Source organism: Prinia subflava, chromosome 10 (assembly GCF_021018805.1).
Source record: "Prinia subflava isolate CZ2003 ecotype Zambia chromosome 10, Cam_Psub_1.2, whole genome shotgun sequence".
NCBI lineage: Eukaryota > Metazoa > Chordata > Aves > Passeriformes > Cisticolidae > Prinia > Prinia subflava.
The window spans coordinates 27,226,963-27,248,757 of NC_086256.1; the positions used below are offsets into that span (position 1 = coordinate 27,226,963).

Sequence of the window (21,795 nt, forward strand, 5' to 3'; positions counted from 1 at the left end):
TTTAACATTAGACACACACTCCCCCCCAGTGCATGTGCTGGTTTATTTTTATTTAGTCTGGATTTGTATAATTTGTCTATCTAGGTCATGAGTGAAAATAAGCTCAGGGTATTATATGCAAAGCAAATCTGATTTTTGACTTTTTCCCTCCTGAAGAAGAGTTCTGTGCAGGGTGTTGATTTTGCAGATGGTTGAGGCTCAAATGTATGGAGGGAAGAATTTTTCCTTGCTTTGAAGCTTGTGCCAATTAAGGCTGAGCTGGTGAGGCAGTGGGGTGGAAGCTGTGCACCCTTTTCCTTTTAGCTTATGAGTGAATTTTGTCTCCATATTTACCAGTGTGAAATTAAAAAAAATAAATTGAACAGGATACAGGAACAGTAACTTTGACTTCACCTTGCACCATCTTGCAAACAAATCAGCAGCTATCGTCCTGCCCTTCCCAGAACTGGGTGTGGTGGCTGAAATAAAACATCCCACAGAGAGAACATAGCCCTATTGTTTCAAGGGAGCAGAAAGATGACTTCTCAAGGCTGAAGTGAGGGGTTTGGTAGTTATTTTTACTGTGGGTGTCTTTTTTTGTGGGTTTTATCTTTTCAAGTATGATATTTGGGAACCTCTCTTGACAGTTGCCTCCGTACTTGGCCACAGAGAAATGTTTGTATCCTTTTTCTTCCACCTCCTCATTGTTTTACACTCATGCTTATAGCTGTCTTGAATTTCATTTTTAGTTTTCAAGCTAGGATTTTCCTTATTCATTTTATGAATGCAATGCCATGCCAGAGTCAGCCTCGTACCTTAGAGCCAGTCTAGATTTACTGTGTAACTAGGAAACAGGAACAAGAAGGCCTCCTGCATAACTGGTATAATTTCTCTTGCTGAATAAACCTGTTCTTATGATTATTTCTTTACTGGCAGCAGTCCCAGAAGGTTTCTGACTGGATGTTTATGCACACCTGTGTCCTGTTTTGTGGCTTTTGCCCATGGATAGGGTCTGAAGTATCTCTGGTGTAAGTGTGGTTTGTATGTTCCTCTGAGGCTGGATACTGAACAAGATAGCTGGACTTATCCCAAGGATGACAAGTGGAAAGCCTGAGAATTGTATTATGCAGAGGAAAAGCCTAATGGACTGGAAGAGAGTCCCTGGGATCTTGGAGTGTGAGGTTCCCAAAGAACCTCATGTGATGCAGCATAACTGAAGAGAAAGGGAAAACCACGCGTAATGAAAGTGTGATTTATGATTGTGACTTCTGATGCCACATAACAACATGTGGAGACTGCTGTTGTCAGGAATATAAGGAGTGATCTTTTATTTATGATATTATTTACTCCAAGCACTAATTGACACTGAGTGTATGAGAAAGGAAGTGATTTTAGGGTGGGTTTTCCACCTGAAAATGCAAAGGCAGAAAGAAGCAGGAGCATCTTCTTTTGCAAGCACCTGCTGCCATGGGGCATTGGGGTGTCTGAGCACAGCCCCAAGTCTGACATTTCAGCAGGTCTCTTACTGATGAAGTAACACTTGACAGTGTATAGCAACATTTCTCTTTCAACTTTTGTTTTCATTTACAATCAGCATTGCTCAATTAAAAGTTTTCCCTTTAAGATCCGCTGCTATGCTCTTTATATCTGATCTTTCAAACATATTTTTTGTGGCTTTTCCATCTCTTCTATGTTTTCTGTTGAAGGAAATCTGATAAAACTGGCTGATTAAAAATATATTAAAGTATCCCGCTTTACTACAAACATGATGATAATTTTAGAACATGACCATCTTGTCAGAGCAATCATTTCAGTTTGCTTACTGTAGTGGACAAATGTTTGATCCTTCAGTCACATCTGGAAATATAAAATTATAAATTTTAAAAACTTCCTCTTTATTTCAGACTGAAGGCTTAGACTGCATAAAATCCAAGTAGGGTAGAGCAACATGTGCTAGTCAAATGAGCGAAATATTTGACGTCCTTCAGCTCTGCTAACAAAAGGACCATAGTCTGTGGAATCCCTGATGCCAGCTGTGTTGAAAGTTGCTGACTTGGCCTGTGGCTGTTCCCTGCTCATACAGAATTACACTTTCACAGACACAATCCAAGCTGTGTGCAGTTTTCTTTTTTTTTTTCCTAAAGAAAAAACAAACATATGCTCGAATATAAGCAGAGAAGTATGACAAAGATGCAAAATAAAAAGCAGGCAACAAAGCATGTTTATTTACAAGAGTGTCTTTGTAATTTTGGTTTCTGACTATGGTTTGCCACACCTTAATTTCTTTATCCCTTTTTCCTTTCATTCATCTTCAAAAGTACTGCAGCTTTGCCTAATTCCTTGAAGAGGAATGTAATAAAATGATAGTATTTCTAAGGAATGCAGCATCACATCTGACTGCAGCCTTCCTCATGTTTGCTCTTCAGCTTCTTGGGCTCTGCCACATGCAAATAATCCTTCTCCTTTAAAGGGCTTTTCCTGTGTGTTACATATAATACAGATTGAAATAAAAAAGAGCAGCTTTGCTCTGTGCTTTCTCCATGTTGTAATGAGGAGAGGTGAGTGATGGAGAAGCGTTTCCTTTTTTCTAACCATGTTTAAAAGAACAGAACAATCTTTAACAAGTCTAGGATGCAAGTAGGGCTGCTCTTTGTGAAGATCAGTATGTTGTGCCATGGAGGGTTTAAACAGGGCAGAGAGCCAGGCATGGATTTGATGACATCTATAGTGGCTACTCGCAGAAAGAAGGAACTGTGATGTTCTTTAGCATTGTTAAGTATTTCCCCAAATATTTTCTGTTCTACAGAATCATGGTCTTTAAGTGTAGGACTATGATAAAATGGAAATAATCTGAAGTTGTAGAAAACATATTTTATGTGATTATTTTAGTAAGCTTGACCTGTGAAAGTAAATACCTGTTTTACAGTGTTGTTTACACAAGAAAGCAGTCAGGAACATGTGTTTCTTTGAAAGATGACTCTTTTGGCTACAGCACAATTTTATTGGGGGCTCTTGGGATCAGTTTGCTCTGTAAAATGCATTGTACTCTAGTAACTATTCTCCCTGTGTGAAGGAGGATGGCTGATAGGGGTGATTGTCAAAGAGCTGTTGGGCTGAATAATTCCCTGACAGATCTTCCTTACTGCAGGAGAAGCTCCCTTCTAAAGTCAAAATCATTTTCCCAACAATAAAACTGTTAGGAAGTGCAGCGCTGTGATTTTCACTTAGCTAATGCAGCTGGGAAACCCTTCGGTTTAGAGGCAAGCTGGGAATTTCTATTGCTAATCTGCTATATTAAGGCAAATTAGAGTTAACTGATGTGCTTCTAAATGTGGCCTGTGTGAAATGAAGTTCCTTGCAGCCTAATGCATTTTTTTCTTTTTTTTTTCTTTAATAGCACAATTTATTATTCCATAAGTAGGTAATTCCTCTTTGCTGATAACCACACGTCTGCTCTTCCCTTCTGCCGCCGCGGTTCCCTTGGAACAGCACCGTGCCTTTGGAAATGCCAGTGATTGAGCTGGAGCCCCTTGAGGCACTGTATTTAGACTGGCTGTTAATAGATCAGCTCGTTCCTGTAATTACCGAGCTCTGACAGAGCAGCTCCTGGAGCTCAGTGCACATTTACTGCTTTCCACTTGCTCTGTGAGTCGCAGGACAGCACTCCCTGCTTGCTGAGGAGTTTGGGCCTTTAAAAATGAAGAAATCATTTTTAGCTCCCAGCAGACCTTTCAATAAACATTAGCAAGTTCCGCTTATCCATGACATAGTACGAAAATATTTTCCTGTCCGATCGTGCATCATGACTTCATTGGCTTGAGATGACACCTTGTGGAAGTGCCTCTCCTGCTGGGATTGCTTTGTCTTTGGAATGACAATTTCCACTTCACCTCTGTGAAGGACCCTGACTCCCATGGTGGAGGATCCTCGGTGCAGCCATCCCTGGCTTTGAGCAGCTCTCTTCACTTGACTGCAGGGAGTACTGGAAGGTGTTGGAGACAGGGTTTTTTCCTGAGGCTCTTCCGTTGATTTTCGTTGTGTTTCAGCGTTGTGGAGCAGGATGAATGAGGCAGTGCAGAGACAGGGAGAAAGGCTTTGTGGTTTTTATTAGCAACAACTGTGCAAGCAAACTTAATTTGGCATTCTGAAGCCTGCTGGTGGTGTTCCAACTTTACCCCTCAGCTGTTGCTCACTGCATTGCAGAGGCCTCTGTAATCTAGCAATTTCTCATTGTCTCCAGCCCCTGCCGTATTTATAAGTGGGGACTCAGGTTGCAGAGCAGATTAAGTGAGCATTCCCTTTTATTTTTAATTTTAATACAAGCATTTCCTCTAGTCATAGGAAAAAATACACCTGGCACTCACTAGCTGGGGATATGCGCTTTTGGATGAGGTGGAAAATACCTGTATGATCTTGTCCCCTATGGGTTTTTAGGAAAGAAGAAATAGTATGCACTTTGATTATGACACTTCCTATATTTCATCTATTCTTCCACTCCCAAAACAACTAGTCTGGTTTATTATTTCTCTTCTTCCTCCTCTCTCATTTCCTTCTTCTGTAGTTCATGGTATTTCTCATCCTGTCTCTCTTGCCTTGTGCTTTCCTTCCTTACTGCTGCCCCATGTGCACCAGTGGTGCCATCTTGCTCATATTTAGATTAAATTTCTTATCTGAGATGCATGGGTTTTTTTAGGATATCTTTTGTCTGCTTTCTTTTTCACATTCTAGGAGAATTAGAAAGGTTTGCAGCAGCTGCCCCGTAGAGGCCAAACCTTCTCTCCATGCCAAGGGGATAATCTCTACTGTCCCCTCACTCAAATTCCATGTTTGTACTTTTACAAAACAGTAGTAAAGTAAAAGCACAAGAGGATTTGTGGCACCACTCATGCTACCCCTGCTCCCCTAAAGCAGTCATTTTGCATAAAACCATTTTGCCCAGATTATCCTAGGGGGTTATTGACATGCCAGTGGGGAGTTAGCACGTGAAACCATGCCCTGGGGGTCCAGAGTGCCTTTTGCCTTGCACAAAAATGGTATCCCAGAGCTATTCTGTGCTGCTGGGGAGGGCTTCTCTCTTGGGAACTAAATTTTTGTCAGCCTTTGCTTGCACTGGTTGCAGTCCAGCAGCCTGTCAAATGTCTGACTTACCCCCCTCTTAGAAAAGCTTGAGCAACTTTGGCATAACACTTAGCTGATGTTTTTCAGCCGACTGTGACTCACAGGCCCACTCACAAGAAAGCAAGGAGTGGTGGGGTCAACTCTGCTCCAATAAACAAGGCACCTTTTGCTTATGCTTAAAGGTATTCCTCATTTCTGCAGTGAAATTGGGATCTCTCAAATGCTGCTTCACGCTTTCCTACTCTCCAGACAAACGTTTGAAAACAAGGAAAGAGATGAAGGTTGGAGGATTTTTTTCCTGCTTGGTAACAAGGAAAGAGATGAAAGTTGGAGGATTTTTTTCCTGCTTGGTAGCCTGTAACTGTAGTTCAAACAAAGCCCAGGATTACCAGCACATAGGAGGGAAAATTCACAAAGTACCATTTAGCAGCACACCTGGAATCTGGTGTGAAGATGTGATTTGCTTTTTTGGGCTGCCATCTCTTGTAGCTTTTTTTTTCCCCTCTCTCTCGGACTCGAAAATACAAGGGCCATGAGGAAGAGTTGTACAAAACGATTAAATACAAGGGCCTTCTGCTCTGCTAAAGGAAAAGCAATTGCTTCACTAGACTGCCTATTCAGACTTCCACAGAGCCAACGTGGAAACCCATGAGTTATCAAAAGGGGCAGTTCTGATTCCCACGATGACATGGGACTGAAATTCTCCTTTGAGGTTTTGTGAGGGAAAGCTCATTCCTTTGCACATGGATTGCCGTGGGCTTTCAGGGTTATTTCAGAAAGCAAATTACAAGATTCTCCTGTGGTTCTGAACTCTTCTGTTTTCCTTACTGACGTGCCCAAGTTTGGGGATTAAGAGGAGGCTGCTGGCAGCTGTCTGCCAACAGCAATAGTACGACCTCGTATGCAGTCACAGCCATTAGGCATGTCTGGTCTGTGGTGGGGGAAAAGGGAGATTCCAGGAGGAGAAAAGAAGAGACCAGCAAATTTCTTCTGTTGTTATTGAGCAGGGCCTCTAAGAATATAAATTCCTGCTGGGAGGATCACTCCAGGTGGAGGGTGGCTCTGCATTGTCCTCTCCCACAAGTCCACAGACAGAATAGTTGGTTCTGTTTATTTTGTGCTAGAGTGGTTCTGTATTATTCCTAAAGCAGTATCACCTCCCACTGAAAGCAGTATGACCTCTCACTGTCCCAGAGAAAGGTGGTGGGTTGGTTTTGTGTTTGGTTGTTTTTAAAGTGGTCATTTTGGTTGGCTTCTTGGTAAAAAAACCCCTTTAGTTAAATATTAAATCTGCATCCTTCCCTTAACACATTGGCACCTGCAATAAATGTATTTCAGACTTCAAGAATTATCAATAGAGCCACAGGGAATAAATTTTATGTCACCAGGGGATGATTGAGAATGAGGGGAATGGGTACCTTTGAGTCTCTTGTACCTTGCAGAGTAGCCAAAGCTGCAATTACTGTCAGTTAACTGTATGTAAAGTTACTTACAAAGATAAGATATAGTTCACTAACAGAGTAATAGCAGCATTTTGTTATTTTAACTTGGCAGTATCCTACAATAAAATAGTAAATTTATTAGCTTACTAATGAATTACGTACTCTTTCTGTGGTGCATCAGCAAGTAAACTGTGTGAGGAGACACTTGTTCTTTTGTCTTTTTTATCATCATTTGGCTAGAAATCCTCCTCTAAAACGAAAGGTGCAGGGGAGGCTGAGATCTGATGTGTTTTTCTTTGCACTGGTGCTGACAAGAAAATCATTTCTCTCACCTCCCAGCAGAGCTGGTGGCAAGCCCTGGGAGCAGTGCTGTGGTAACAGTGATCAGAAGCGAGATGGATGTTCTGCAGGTGCAAACAGCATTTCCTTCTTGTGCTGAACACAGGGTTATAGAAATGCACTTGTCTCTGATACACAGCCCAGAATTATTTTTCTAGAGAAATGCCACGTGCATTCCCAGCTTCACTCACACTGGGTGAAGGACTGCAAAGTCCTGTGTGAGGATCCAAGAGAGTACATCAAGACTAACCTAAGCACATATTTCTTCTGGGTTTGCCCCATTTAATGTGTTGTAGATACCTCATCTTATTTTAGCTTCCCATCCTCAGTCTCCCTGATTTCCCGTTTTCCTTCCCTTTCATCTTTAAAACGTGTGGTTTGATTAGGAAGCTGTAATCTCTCTATAGTTCATTTCATTTAAAAGCACATTAACTTGCAGAATGAGCCACTGGCTGTCTCTTGTTCAATTCCCAATGAATTTCCTGTTTGTCTGGGTGCTGGGTTATTCACTCAGCAGTTGAGGGAGGCAATTGGGCTGCTGAAAGTTCCTTGTGGCTGAGATCTGCCAGCCTGGCACTCGCTGCTGTGTCTCAACCACAGAGGCTGTACCCCTTACTGGCAATGGCATCATTTGTGCAGTGCTTTTCATCTTTCAGTTCAGATTTCCCATCTTCTGAATTTAGCTTCTTGTCTTTTTTCTTCTTCTTCTTCTTTTTGTCTTTTCTCCCTTTTTTTTTTCTGTTTGTTTGGTCTGGTTCAAATTGCAGCTCAAAAGCAGTCTTTAGAATGTCTTTCCTTGCAAGTTTATGAAGAAAATTCCCTGTGTCCTGAGGGAGGGAAAGCAGTGGGAGAAGAGAGAGCGAACACAGGTTCTTCCTTATCAAAACCCTTTGACAGAAATTGAAACTTCACTTTTGTTTTTTGGAGTACACTTTAAAATACTGTATGAACTCCAACAAACTTAATTAGTTCATAAAGAATGTTGTGTAAGAGATGAGAAATACTTGTCACTGTGTGTAGCTCGAATTTTGAGGGATTTTTTTTTTATTCATCCTTGCAGTTTTGAGAACAGACAACTGCAGGCAGTCATGGACTGCCTGTCTTGTTCTGCCACCACCTGTAGCTGCTGATAGGACAAGGGGAATGGCTTCATGCTGAAGGAGGGTAGATTTAAATTGTGTATTAGGAAGAAGTTCTTCCCTGTGAGGGTGGGCAGGCCCTGGCACAGGGTGCACAGAGAAGCTGTCACTGCTCCATTCTTGGAAGTGTCCAAGGCCAGGCTGGATGGGGCCTGAAGTCACCTGTTCTAGTGGAGGTGTCCCTGCCCATGGCAGGAGGGTGGAATGAGATGGTTTTTAAGGTCCCTTCCCACCTAAGGACACGGGACCCCCTCTGCTAGACTCGCTGTACCTTGCATATCCCCCTGTGAAAGGACCTGACCTTATCTCCCTGTTCTCCTCTCTCCTCTTCTTTTTCACTATGAATTGTGCAAACATGGGCGAGAGAAGCTGCAGGGGGAAGGGGATCCTTCTTCCAGAGGATGCACACTGCTGAGGAAGAGGGGGACACCTGACTCAGGGAAGGAGTTGGAGGTTTGGAAAAGTTGAGATAAAACAGCCTTGGAAACCTTGGTGAGGACTGTACCACGTGTTCAGACATCCACAGCCAAGGTGAATGTAATTGTTGAGGGGAGGGTGAACCTCAGCCCTATGCTGAGAACTTGCAGAGCAGCCACTGGGAAGTTTTGATTTTTGCAGAGACTTGGATACAGTAATGAGCTGCATTTTAGAGAAGTCATGCTGCAAAAATGGGTGACTCCATGCTTGTGACTTCTTTACAGTAGGGTTTTTTTGTCCCATCAAGAGTTATTAGAGCCATTTGGTTTTGATGTCTAGGATTCAAGAAGGCATGTCATTCTATTAGCACATTTCTGGAAGGGTATGTAGTTCTCCCCACAACCCCTGCCCTTGCTCTCCATGGCCCATGAAGCCTGATTGTTCTATCAGTCACAGCAGTGTTAGTGCTGCCTGCAGTTACTGATCATTTTCACTCTGTTTTAAGTTTTGCTAAAGCAAAACGGATACATGGAATTGCTATTGGCGTTTAAACATAGTAAATAAATATACTTCTACTCCCAAATACTGTCTCTGGAGACAAATTTATAGTGATCTCCTAGGCAGTCTCAGGGCTCTTTTCCTTGCCTGTCTTAATTCCCAGGTAATGTGCAGAGAGAGACATAGTATTGTACATGCTTAAAACATGGAATTTTTCAATTAGATGGCTTTTTCCAGATTGGAGACAATTTGTGGGGATGGGAGGTAGGGAGTTGGTGAGTATTTGTAGACATAGAGTTTAAATAAATAACTTATTACTTTTTAAAATAATATTTTGATCTGTGGTTTGTTGGGAGGGTTTTGTTTGGTTGGTTGGTTGTTTTTTTCCCAAGAGAGTGTTTGAATGCAGACTGTGCAAATACTTTGAAGATGATCGAAGCTATTAATGCATCATTGATTTCCTCCATTGACTTGTCCATTAGATATTTAATCCCTTCTTTTTAACAAGTCTGTATTTTTCTATTCCAAAAGCAGCCTCCCACTGTCCCCTGCATGGTGGGAAGCATCTCCTGCTGGCTTTCTGTCATTTTGCCAGCCTTGAGACTTGGCTTCCAAGGCCAGTTGAACACTCTGGACTTATCCTGCCTTTCTGTGGAGCTGGAGGAGTTGGGGAGCAGATTCACTCATTGCATGGCCACCCAAGCTAGTTTAATCTGTCCTGCCTGAACAGCTCATGCTATGATTCTGTGCTTTTGTTGGCAGGAGCAATCTGAAACAAATCTCAGCAGTGCCCTGGATACTCCCTGTCCTGTGTGCTTTCTTCTGTCCCTCATTTTTCTTGGGCCAGTTGTAAGAATCTCTTGTTAGATGGTCACTGGTGATGAGGGTTTTTAATAGCAGCAGCTGCTGTAAAAAATTGCTGAACTGCATCTGTTTCACAGACTTCTGTGAAACTCTGTTTCTAAGAATACATTCAGCTTAACCCCAAAAAAACCATAAAAACAAGGAATGATCCATGGGTTTAGGGTCTGCACAGGGACTGTATTTTTGCTGTTCTGAAACAACTTGTTGAGCTGCATGCCTGAAAACAAAGTGATTTGAGTCACTGCTTATATTTAGCATCATTACCTACTGCATTAGGTTCCGTTTTCTTCCGAGCATTAATGTTTTTGCTCAGGAAGGTTAACAGGGAAAACGCCCAGCAGAAGGCATTTTTGTGCTTATCGGAGGGCAAATGCGTGGAAAACATCAGGTGGCTGTGCTGGGTGTCAGCTTGTTGGGTTTTTTTCCTTCTTTTTTCAAGAGTCTGTAGAAGGAGCAATATCTAAGGGTGGGGAGAGGATGTCCTTCCTTTTTGGTAAAGCCTGTGAAATTAGAGGAGCTGGTGGATATTTAGTGCAAATGTGACCTGAAATCGCAACACCCTCCTTGGCATGGTTCAGAATCATGCATCATAAATTTATGAGATCCCGACCTTAAAATACACCCTGTGACTCTACCTGCCCAAGGTGATAATTTTTCTGGTTTTGAGTATATTAGTAATTGAAACAAAAATTCTAATTGCTGTTTTTATATGGAACATTTAAAATACGTTTCGTCTTATATTTCTGTTTGGAACAAGCTTTTATTGCAACTTTCTGTAATCACATGGAATGCAAAAGGGAGATGCACAGGTTTAAAGTGCTGCTGGTGAAGCTTTAGCCTAAAGTTTAAATCTTTGAAGATTGCTTGAAAGCCTTGGCTGCCAAGGAAGCCTGGACCCAGCTCAGGAAATTGCATGATTCCTGGTGCTTCTGGAACCAGGTGAGGAGCTGTAATTGACTTTTCACCAGTGGAGTGTAGAACATTCCGTTCAGTTGGTGTGTAACAGGTGAATGCCCCAAACACTGGGGAAGTGATGTTGAAAGTGGAAGAGTTTGAGCACAGCTTTGCTGCTCTGAAGCCTGTGTGCTGCTCTCCATTCTCCTTATTGCCATCTCTTATGTTAGTGTTGGTGTATCACAGAAAAACTCTTCAAGGGGTTAACTGACCAAACTCATCTTTTATGTGACCTTAAATGGATTACAAATTCAAGACCATTTTTCTTCCCCTTATAGGGGTGTGAGAAGTTGCAGAGCTGCTATAACATTTTCCTTTCTGAAGCATGAAGGGCTTTGATTCCTAAGAATGCTACTTCTGGGAGCAGCAGTGTTTTCTCTCCTTTGCTCCCAAGCAGTCTCATCCCAGGGCTTTTTATTTTTACTACATGGAACCCCTCCCTAACAGGCTGAGGAGCCTCTGCTGCCTGAAGTAGTTGCTCTGTACATTGGTGCACATCTGAAGTGTCCTGCAGTACCTCCCGAGATTCCCTGTGATAATCACATCACTCTGCCAAGGAACTCTGTTAATATTCATGTGGCAATTGTTTTGGTACTTGGCAGAGATGAGGGCATTAATGTGAAACCCACTTTGGCTGATGGGTATTAAAGAAATGATTTATGCTTTGTACTGTAGCAGTGATTTCATTACACTTGAAGAATTAAATTCTGAATGTCTTTTGGTAGATATGTGCATAAAAATATTTAGTGAGGCAGTTAGCTGGCATGTTGGACTACACCAACCTCTGCCTCATTAGAAGGATGGGGGGCTGTTGGTGCAAGTCCAGAGCAGAGCCATGAAATTAACCTGGAGAAGAAAAGGCTGGAGCACCTCTCCTGTGAGGAAAGGCTGGCAGAGTTGGGATTGTACAGCCTGGAGTAGAAAAGGTTCCAGGGTGACCTAACAGCACCTTCTGATACCTGAAGGGGCTTCTAGAGAGCTGCAAGGAAATTTTTACAAAGGCGAGCAGTGACAGGACAAGGGGGAATGGCTGCCAGAGGGCAGGGTTAGATTGGATATTGGGAAAAAATCTTCTTTGTGGGGGTGGTGAGACCCTGGCACAGGGTGCCCAGAGAAGCTGTGGCTGCACCATCCCTGGAAGTGTTCAGTGCCAGATGGGAGCAACCTGATCTAGTGGAAGGTGTCCCTGCCTGTGGCAGAGGGCTGGAATGAGATGATCTTTAATGTCCCTTGCAACCCAAACCCGGTCGAGTGAAGGGGAACAAAGGTGGAGGGATGTTTGCTCAGACCAGCTCTTACGTGCTAGCAAGTTTTTCCTGCTGAAATGGAAATGAAAGTTTGAAACTGTGTGCAGTTCTTCTATAATGAAGTGTTGCTTTTCAGGCTGGGATGGTGGAATGAGGAGAAGGAGCCCTTCAGCAAAAGGCTCCTGGGCTTTCACACTGCTTGCCCTGTGCTCCCTTGCCTCTCAGCAGTTGGGCTTCTCTTGTGTGGAGGGTTGTTGTGAAACTCGTCCACTGTACCTGCAAAGATTCGTGTGAATTCTCTGGTTTTGAGAGCAGCACTGTTTCTTTTTTGAGTCCAACCCCTTGATCTCGCAGTTAACCTTAAGGCAAATCAGCATTTTAATTGTAGTTTACTTTTATAAGAATTTAATTTCTTGAAAAACAAGATGAAAAGAGGAGGGGAGAAGAATGTGCTGTTGCCTTATTAAGAGAGTAAAAAAGAAGGGGGGTCTTTAGTAAGATGGTATTAAAAAGGGTCTTTGGATAGTTGCAGATCTCTCAGTGTTTTAGTTTAGATGTTAAAAAGGCCTTTTATGAGATAAGTGGTCTTTGAGAGAAAGACAAGTAAAAAGCACATCTGAAAACACGTAGGATGGCAGATCTTTCAGACAGACACTTCTCATCACCTTGGGGCTGAGGATTGCCCAGCTCCTGGCTTTCTCCTCACTCAACCTTTTGTACCAGCCCCAGTGTGGCTTGGCTTGAGAAACCACACGGAGGTCAGGCACTATTTCAGTGGTGTTATCAGAGAAGACACTGCCTGCTGAAGGCTCCAGACCAAGAACTGCTATAACTCTGGTGTGCTTTCAGAGACAGGAGGAGTCTCTAGTGCTGCAAAGCCCTTCCCAGCCCAGGTGGCTGGGGGAAGTCCCCCTTTGGACTGGCATTTTCCAAGCACTGGATTCCTGTGAGCAGAAGGGCTGCTGTGTCTGTGTCCCAGCCAAGGTGAGAATGGTCACTGTTTGGTTGACCCTTAGGGATGGACCAAGCCTCCCCTGTCCATCCTCCCTCCTTTCTCCTTCCAAGGATGCTTGGATGTGCAGGCTTCCCTGACGGCAGCAGCCGTGCAGGTTTGGAGAGCTGCTGCTGGGCAGAGCAAATGGGCACAGTCTGTGCGTGTCCCTCTCCCTTCACACACCAGGCAGGACACTGTCCAGAGCCACCCAGCTCGCCACAGTCTGCACAGGGTGTCTGTGAGCCTACCACTGGATACAAATGGCTGCTGCTGTCTCTCTCATGGGCTCTGCTTGCCCTTGCTCATCCCACCTTCCAAGTGCATGGACCTGCTGGGGAGCCAGTAGAGTTGTCAAAGAAATCATCATCTTCCTTTGGAGCCTTTTGGGTCAATAGAACTTGACCTGTCTGCTCTCTTCTCTATCAACAGAACTTTTTTTGCCAGCGGTGGAGCAAATGTTAGAGCCCTCTGGATCTGTGCAAAAGGGCTCGGTGCATGCTGGTGGAGTGCTCTGTTTGCTCAGAGGTGGAGCTACCGTGAGGTAAATGCCACAGAATGGTGGGGAAAAGCCATTAGCAGCTGAAGGAGCCTGAGGCTTTGTGTGGTGAGGTGGAGATCTCCCAGAACACAAGCGGGGAAGATGTGTTTGACTCCTGCCAAATCCCTGCACACAACACTCATTTCTGCCAGGCTGACCTTGTTCCTGGAGAGCTGGGGGCTGGCTTGTGGGGCAGGCTGGTAGCCAAAGCCATTTGCTCTGACCCATACACAAGCTCAATATCCCTCCTCTGCTCCTCCATTGCTCCTGCACTGCAAGGTGCAGCTGCTGTAGCTGTTGATACCTCTTCTGGGGGCTTGTTTCTGCCTCTGCCTCCCCCTTCTTTGCCTTCTATCCCTGGAGGGACTGGAACTCTTTTCATGGACACTTTTTGACCATTTGGAATGCTTATGGGACGCTTCGTACTGGAAATCCAGGAGACCTCTCCAGAGGAGGAAGCAGCGTCTCCTGTTTGTCTTGAGTTACCCTGTCACAACAATGGCTTCAGAATCTGCCTAATTTAAAAAGCTACTTTTAATCTGATGGGAAGATGTTTGTGTATTTAAAATAGTTATTCCTTGCTGGAGCCACTCCCTTCTTTTGTCCTTCACTGCTGGACTTTTCGGCTGCACTCAGCTAATGGGCAGCGCTTGTTTACGGCCGAGATACTGGAGCATGGAGAAGGAAGTCGGTCCCTTTAATCCTGGTTCAGTTCCAGGCTTCCTGTGCGTGTGCATGCACGCGTGTGTGCCCCTGTGTGAGCGTGTGTGTGCTCAGCCCCGCTCCTCCAGTCGCTGTGCAGCCTCCGCAGCAAAAGCCACGGCACAGACAAGATGCAGGTGTCTCTTTTTACCTCTTCCACCTGCCTTGGGCCTGAGCAGGTTTAGGCAACACGGGTAAAAATTCCAGTATGGCAAGCCTGATGAGGAAGATGCTGATGCAGGCAAAGACGTGGAGTGGTGAGTACGGGAAACTTCTTGTCTGATGGGAAAGATAACTGCTCAGGAGGGTTTAGGTGCCTGGCAGGAGGAATGTGGTAGCAGAATACCACAGAGAGCTGTTGGGTATTGCTGTTGTTTTCATCTTTCATCTCCAGTGTGAGATGGCAACCTGAAAATGCCAAAACCTTTGCCTGTGGAGAAAATGGTTATCCAGGTGAATGTGTGTTTAAAGTCTGTTTCCTAGCCTGCCCTGGCATTTCTGCCTTAGCTTGGCTCTGTGGCAGCAGCAGTCTGTCTAATTTGGAAGTTTTGGAGGGAGTGGGGAGTTTGCAGGAGACAGGAATCTCAGGAGCATTTAAACTGTTGTGTGAGTTGTGACTGCACCAAAAGATGAGGCTGAGAAGAAAACAACACTGATAAGCTGTAGAAGAAACTATTTTATTGCTTTGTTCCTGTTCTTTTGATTTGGTGGCAAGTATCTCTGGATTTCAGTAAGGTGCTCTTGTGTTGCGTGGTTACAGAAATTGTCATCAGCAGTGCTGGATATTTTTGATTTTAAAATATTCCAGTAGCAGCACCAGCCTGTGCCTGGGGTTTTTCATTTAAATTTATGGTGTTTATCTAGCTCTTAATTGTGCAAATTAGTGTAATTATGAAGTGTGATTATATGCATAGCCAGTGACTGTTTTTAAGAGGCTGTCTCAAATGTCAAGAATTGATTTTATTAGCCTTGAGATTTTTGATGCAAGCACCTTTTTTCATGCTGCTGTTCTGCGAAGCAGACATCCCAAACTGCCTCAGCAGGAAACAATTTCTGCAGTGCCGTATCTGAGAGAATGACTGTTTAATAGGGCAGAAGGCTCTTCAATGACTCTGACTAATTAGGACTGATTAGGTGAGTTATCAGACTGAAACAGCCCTCCCGAAGCAGGATGACTTCTTTGCTCCAGGCTGGGATAAGGATAGGAGGACACAACCTGAGCCACATGTGGTAAAGTTTATCCAAGTGCCAATTTTATCAGTGTGTGAATTTTAATGAAAAGTTGTTCTTGGAAATTAGGACTTTTGTGTGAGTTATTGGCTGCTGCCCACATCTCCCAGGGCTGCAGCTGAGAGCATGGAGGGGGCAGTGTAGGCACAAGCACTTCTCGTGTGTGGAGGTTACGGACTGGATGTGCCAAGTATTGTGCTGCTCTTTGCTGGGAAGGAGGTTTTGCTGGCAAATGCTGTTCCCTTCTAGCTCAGACTTACTGGTCTCTCCCTGCTCACTCAGGACTTCTGAGAATCCACGACTTTCTGCCTTTAAGAAAAACGGAGATATGACTTGAAACAGAGTAATCCCCTTGACTGCATTGTGACAGACGTGGTATGACAAATACAGGAAACTGTAGAGGAGATCTCCTTGATCTCTCTATAAATAGCTTGGGACTTTGGGTAAATTAAGCAGCCTTTACAAAAAAGAAGCTGAGTGAAAATAAATGTTGTAGAACCATGGAATGGTTTGGTTGGAAGGGACCTTAAAGCTCATCTCATTCCAACCTCCCTGGCATGGGCAGGGACACCTTCCACAGTCCCAGGTGGCTCCAAGTCTCCTTCAACCTGACCTTGAACACTTCTGGGTATGGGGTAGCTACAGCTTCCCTAGGCACCCTGTGCCAGGCCTCACCACTCTCACAGGGCAGGATTTCTTCCCAGTATCTGTTCTGACCCTGCCCTGTGTCAGTGTGAAGCCATTCCCCCTTGTCCTGTCACTATATGCCCTTCTCAGAAGTCCCTCTCCAGGTCTCTTCCCCTTTTATTTGCTTCAGAGGTAAGGAGAATAGAATTATTCTAGTTGAAATTTCACTTAAAGAAAAAGTGTGAGAATTTACATAGAGGGTTTTTTAATAGGCAAGTCTAGTAGATATTAAGTGACTAGAGCACACATTTACTTTGTGTACATACCTTGTGTACATTCCTTCAGAGAAGTTTTAGTCCATCAGTGTTTGAAAGCACAATTCTTTGTTGAGAGAAACACAGCCAAAAGGCCAACATGTAAATAGCCTTGGCTTTGATAACTTTCAGCATGATTTCAGAACCCCTGGAGAGCTGCTTGTTGTTTTTGTTTTGGTTTTTTTTCCTCAAATCTCACTGTTTACACCGTGGGGAGGTGTGTTAAATGGGTTTTTTTAAATGCCTGCAGGATGTTGGGAAGTTGAGGATGCTGGGAGAATGAGGTGAAGGGAATGTGATCCTGGAGCAAGTGTACCCATTGCAAAAGAACTTGGATAGGGTGTGTAAATACAGGCCCTCGTTCTGCCCCAGGGAAAGCACGTGCTTGGAGCCAGTCTGGTTTCTGCATTTGCAGGGGGTTGAGTGCTGACACCTCGGTTCTGTCATCCCAGCCTGCTCCCAGCTCTCCATACCAGCCCATGGGTAAAAGGACCACTGCAATTAGCAGGCAGATGGAAAAAGAAATGGCACAGGAAGGAGATGTTACAAAGAAGCACAAAGGACACTTACATGATTTATTTTCAGTGTTTATGGTGTGGGGAGCAGCAAAAATGCAGATCTACACCTTATTCTGTGTTGTCACGTGTAATTTTGGCAGAAAGTCTGCTGCAAAAGGCGCTGATTTTGTCTTTACCAAGTAGAGTCTTTGTCTGATGACCATTCTTCTTTATTTAGCACTTCTCATGTCATTAAAAAATAATATTTTCTTCCATTCTAAGTTGTTAGGGAGAGATTTACTTGAAGGAGACCTGGAAGTGATCATGGGTTTGTGTGGTCCAAATTTATTCATTTGATTAGCCACCAGCAACTTACAGCAGTTTTCAGAGATTTCAGGATTAATGAACTACATGAAATATCAGACTTTAAAAGGGACTTTTAAGTGGTCACTTTTGTATAAGAACAGATGTGGTCAGATACTATTTCAGCAGGATTTATATTCCACATACTTTGAGACAGCAGGGTTTTTAATGACCCCTTTAGAATGTAATATTTTAAGATAATGAAATACTTTTAATGACTCTTATTAATGTATAAATATGTTTAAGGTTGGTTATGGCAGAGAGTCGTGGTGAAACTGAACATCCTAAGGTTTTGATCTTTATTTAAAACAGAAAGGTTATAAAATGTCATGGTCAAAATTGGTAAGTGGCATTCTGCCAGCCTAACAAATGCTGCTGGATTTATCTCTCCTCTCTCGAGATCCCTGCTACTTTTAAATACTCTTTAATTTGCCTGTCTGCTGGTGTACAACTGCAGAGAAAATGCAAACCATTGTTTGGATTTGAGGTAAACTGAAATAAGCTTGAGCCATGCCCTAGCTGAAGAGACTTTTAAGTCAACTGAAATTGATTGTTCTTGAACATTATTGTTTGTCTTATATAAAAACACAAACTGAATGGAGAACTCAAGACATTAAAGAACAGCAAAGCAGCAAAAACTTACTGAGAAGGACTTAGCTGAGCAGTATCCTTTGTTTTCCATGACACCCCTTATTTCAGCTGCCTCACCACAGCTGATGCTGCCGTATCTCCTGGAGGTTCTGCAGGATGACAGTGGTTGCAAGAAGCTGTTAAATGAACTTTCAAGTTGTCACATCAAAGCTCTCAAATAGCAGAAAAGTAACAGCCTTAATGGTTGCACCATCCTTACATTTCTGTCTGTTGGCAGGTCAGTAATGGTAGGAACAGCGATCTCGGGTAATTTTATTCAAGCATCAGGAATATCTTCTGTCTGAGAGTGCTGAGGGTGATAAATCAGGGACTTTTCCCTTTATATAGAGCAGCATGGCTTTTAAGGGTGGTAGCCCCTGAGCTGTCATATCAGGACCCATGGCTAAGGGAGTTTCAGCAGGGATTTCGTCACCTGAGTGCAGTGACATTTATGCTGCCCGTTCAAGTGAGGATGTTATAGAACATATTTACTCAGAAAAGCGTCTCATTTAATGACAGTCTTGCAGCACAGGTGTCAGAAGTATTCCAAATCTGTTTTGCGTTTAGCAGTGCTGCATTCTTCTGTCATGGAGCCATCAGAATCCTATCTGCAGTAAAGCTTTTAATATTCTTTGAAAAAAACAACAAAACAAGAAAGAAAAGAATCTGTTTAAAAATAACATGGTATTACCTTGTATATTCATTGTTCTTATGAACCTCCTAGCCAGGCACAGAACGTTGTGTGCTATTTCCTCTTCAGACAGATAATTGCAGGAGGGAGAGGAAATTGAGCCATGTAAAGTAAAAAATCTCAGTAAAGTTCCTATTTCTGTTTTCTGGGAACTTAATATTTTTTTTTCTTTTTTTTTAAATAATGAAAACATTTTAGCCTCTAAAAAAAAAAAAAGTCAGATAAATAATAAATCACTTTGGCAATAAATGGTATTGCCTCTGAAGGTACCTTATATTAAAAGTAACCTTTTTCCTGTTCTTGTATCTCTGTACCTTCTCTTCAGTAAGGGACTGCTACTTGTGTTGTTCCAGTCACTTTCCTTGTGGAGGTAAATCTGCAGTCACTTTCTGACATGACAAAACACTAATTACTGCTGCTGGTGTAAACACTGGAAGTATTTGTGTTCACTTGTCAGTGTATTCTGTTATTATTGTGATTAAATTTGTAATCCTGAGGCTTGTTATCAGGTAACAGTAAGAGAATTACTCTTTTGAAAATGAGGTTTCCAGTTTCAGTTTTAGTAGGGCCTGGGAGGAGATAACAACTTAGATGATAGCTTAGGTAATAGGAAAAGTGAATTTAAACTGAGTTTTGTGAATACTAAAAGTACCTCTGGGGCTGAAAGTTATAATTAGGCTAGCCAGAAAAAATACAAACATTAATTTCCTGATTGTGTCTGTAGATTTTAAAGTCTTTAAAGTCCCTGCATGAAACTTTTGCCATGGCCAGGTACTTTCTGGGGCAATCACAGGCAGCGGCCTCTTCGTTGAGCTAAATTCAGCTTTTTCCTGAGTAAGTGCTTTAAATAACTCTTCTTGCTAAATTGCAGCTTTATGCCTGTCATATTTCAAGAGCTCCACATCAATTGTCAAATGTGTATGGCGAGGTAATGGCAGCATTAGACCTGTCTGTGTCAGAAGCTGCTGCACTGGAATCTCTTGGCTGCTTCTTTACTCCTTCTGGAATCTCTGCAGTTAAGCTCTTGAGATAATGAGCACATGTTTCTTCCTTCTCTTCCCTTGCCCTTCCTCTCTCTGTCTTGTTTCCCCTCTTATTTCTGGCTCTAAGTTTCTGAGCTTTAAATGCTCGTTTATTCATTCTTTAGGAAGACATTGTGGTGTGTGTCACTCTTCTCTTCTGTATTGCTGCATAAATTCTGCCTAATTTTCCCTGTAGTGTTGTTTGTGGTGACTGGCTTCAGTTATTTTACAAGGAACCCTTGCATTTAATTGTATTGCATTTAATAATAGGAAAAGAATGTGAGAGCAGTGATTTCCCTTCCCCCCTTTTTCTGTCTTTGGTGGAATTACCTAGAAATTGCCACCTTCTGGTTCATTCAGAAGTTCCCTTAATATCTATGTAGTACAAAATTTTGAGGTCTTAATGATAAAGGAGCTGCAGCTTCTATTTTAATATTCTTTCATTGCCAGCTTTAAAAAGTGAAAATGTAAGTTGGTGTTGGAATAGAAATTTTTTGCAGTGTTGAATCTATTGAACTGTGATTCATTTGATAGTCTAGAGTTGTGATTATAAGGACTCCCAAAAATCGGCTGAAAGCAGAGGTGCAGGTGGATGAACTTTCCTGTTCAATTCAGTGATCAATCCCTGTAAATGGGAACTGAATGGATGTGGACTATTCAGCTGTGAAAAGTACAGTGACTACAACAGGAAAGCTTGTGGGATTTAATCCATTTATTGGCCGTGTTTCACAGTTTGTTGCATGGGAAGAGCAGAGGAGAGTAAGTGGGAAAAGTAACTGAAAGAACCCAGTAGGGTAGAAGAATGAAGGACAGAAATAAACCCAACTTTTTTCCCTGTGAATGTGACAAAGATTCTGAATAAGAAATTGATGTGCAATCATCTCTGCATAAATCATGCACTATTTCTGGAAAACTTCTTGCAGACTTCAAATTCCACAGCAGACTGAGTCATTAACAAAGCCAGTTTAAGAGGTATCTGTGTCCTCCCACCTTGCTGACAGGTTCCTTTGATGAGCTGCTTGGAACTGTGGAATTGTAAAACCACAAGCACCAGAGTGAAAGGTTTGAAACAGCTCAGAACAACAAAGTGCTCCTGCAAGGTCAGCTCACAGCTGGAGCTCCTGCAGGGTACAGCGAGAGCAGCGAGGTTTGGGTTTGCTGGCCTTTGCCTGTGCTTCTGAGATCCAGGAAATGTCGAGTTTCACATAAGCCTGCACTTCACTGGCTTAGTTATCCTCCTTCTGTCCAGTTATCCTCCTTTGCAAAGTCATTCTCTGCATACCTGAATTTCCACCTAAACCACCAAGAAATGCTTAATTGGGTGTACGTTCTACCATTTAAATGTGGTTTAGTGGCTTGGCAGGAAATGTGAATTTTTATTCACTTGATAACAAAAGCTGTTTAATTTAGGCACAATGAAAGTTTGCAAAGTGGTTGGGATTGGGGGGAAAGTGTTGGGAGATCTTGTACCCTGACTTGTGAGTACACAGTGACTCATGGTGTTGGCTCTGGGAACAGAGCATTCCGCTTCTCATCTGCTTGGGGAATATCATCTGTGGATGATGGGGAACAAGAAAATAGAGAAAGAGGAGCTCATGCCTTCTGTGCATCAGAAATATGGCCTGCATCTAATCTTGAGGGATCCAGACAGAAATGACTTGAAATGCAGACTCAGAAGTGAGCTTGTTAAAATAACTCTTTATATCTAAAGACTGAATAGGAACTATTTTCGATATCAACAACTAAATTTTTCGAAGTGTAAAAGCAACTGTGTAGTTACTGTAGGACAGTAAATATCTGTAGCATGATCAGCTCTTTTCAAGCACTTTGGTATCAGTAATTTATTGCTCATCTGTGAGAGTCTGAATCCAAAAGTTAGATGGCAGATGTGCGGCTTCCCACAGTGACATTGCCACATCTGGTAGATGAATTTATCATAGAATCCCAGAAGGTTTGCATTGGAAGGACCTTAAGGATTATCTTGTTCCACCCCCCTGCCATGGGCAGGGACACTTTCCACCAGCCCAGGCTGTTCCAAGCCCCATCCAGCCTGGCCTTGGACACTGCCAGGGATCCAGGGGCAGCCACAGCTTCTCTGGGCACCCTGTGCCAGGGCCTGCCCACCCTCACAGGGAAGGATTTCTTCCCAATATCTAATCCAAACCTACTCTCTTTGTGTGTATAAGCTCA

At 43.0% G+C, this 21,795-nt stretch overlaps 1 protein-coding gene across 5 annotated transcripts in view; it reads left to right on the forward strand.

The window, feature by feature from the left end:
* Positions 1 to 21,795, forward strand: part of RASAL2 (RAS protein activator like 2) — a 165,283-nt gene that overhangs the window by 23,061 nt on the left and 120,427 nt on the right. Inside the window, exon 1 of one of the 5 annotated variants that reach the window (XM_063406563.1) lies at positions 14,223 to 14,488. The exons of the other annotated variants lie outside the window; for them this stretch is intronic. Coding sequence (XP_063262633.1) covers positions 14,440 to 14,488 — 49 coding nt within the window. The 5' untranslated portion in view covers positions 14,223 to 14,439. Of the gene's footprint in view, positions 1 to 14,222; positions 14,489 to 21,795 lie in introns of those variants that run through there. 5 annotated transcript variants of the gene reach the window in all.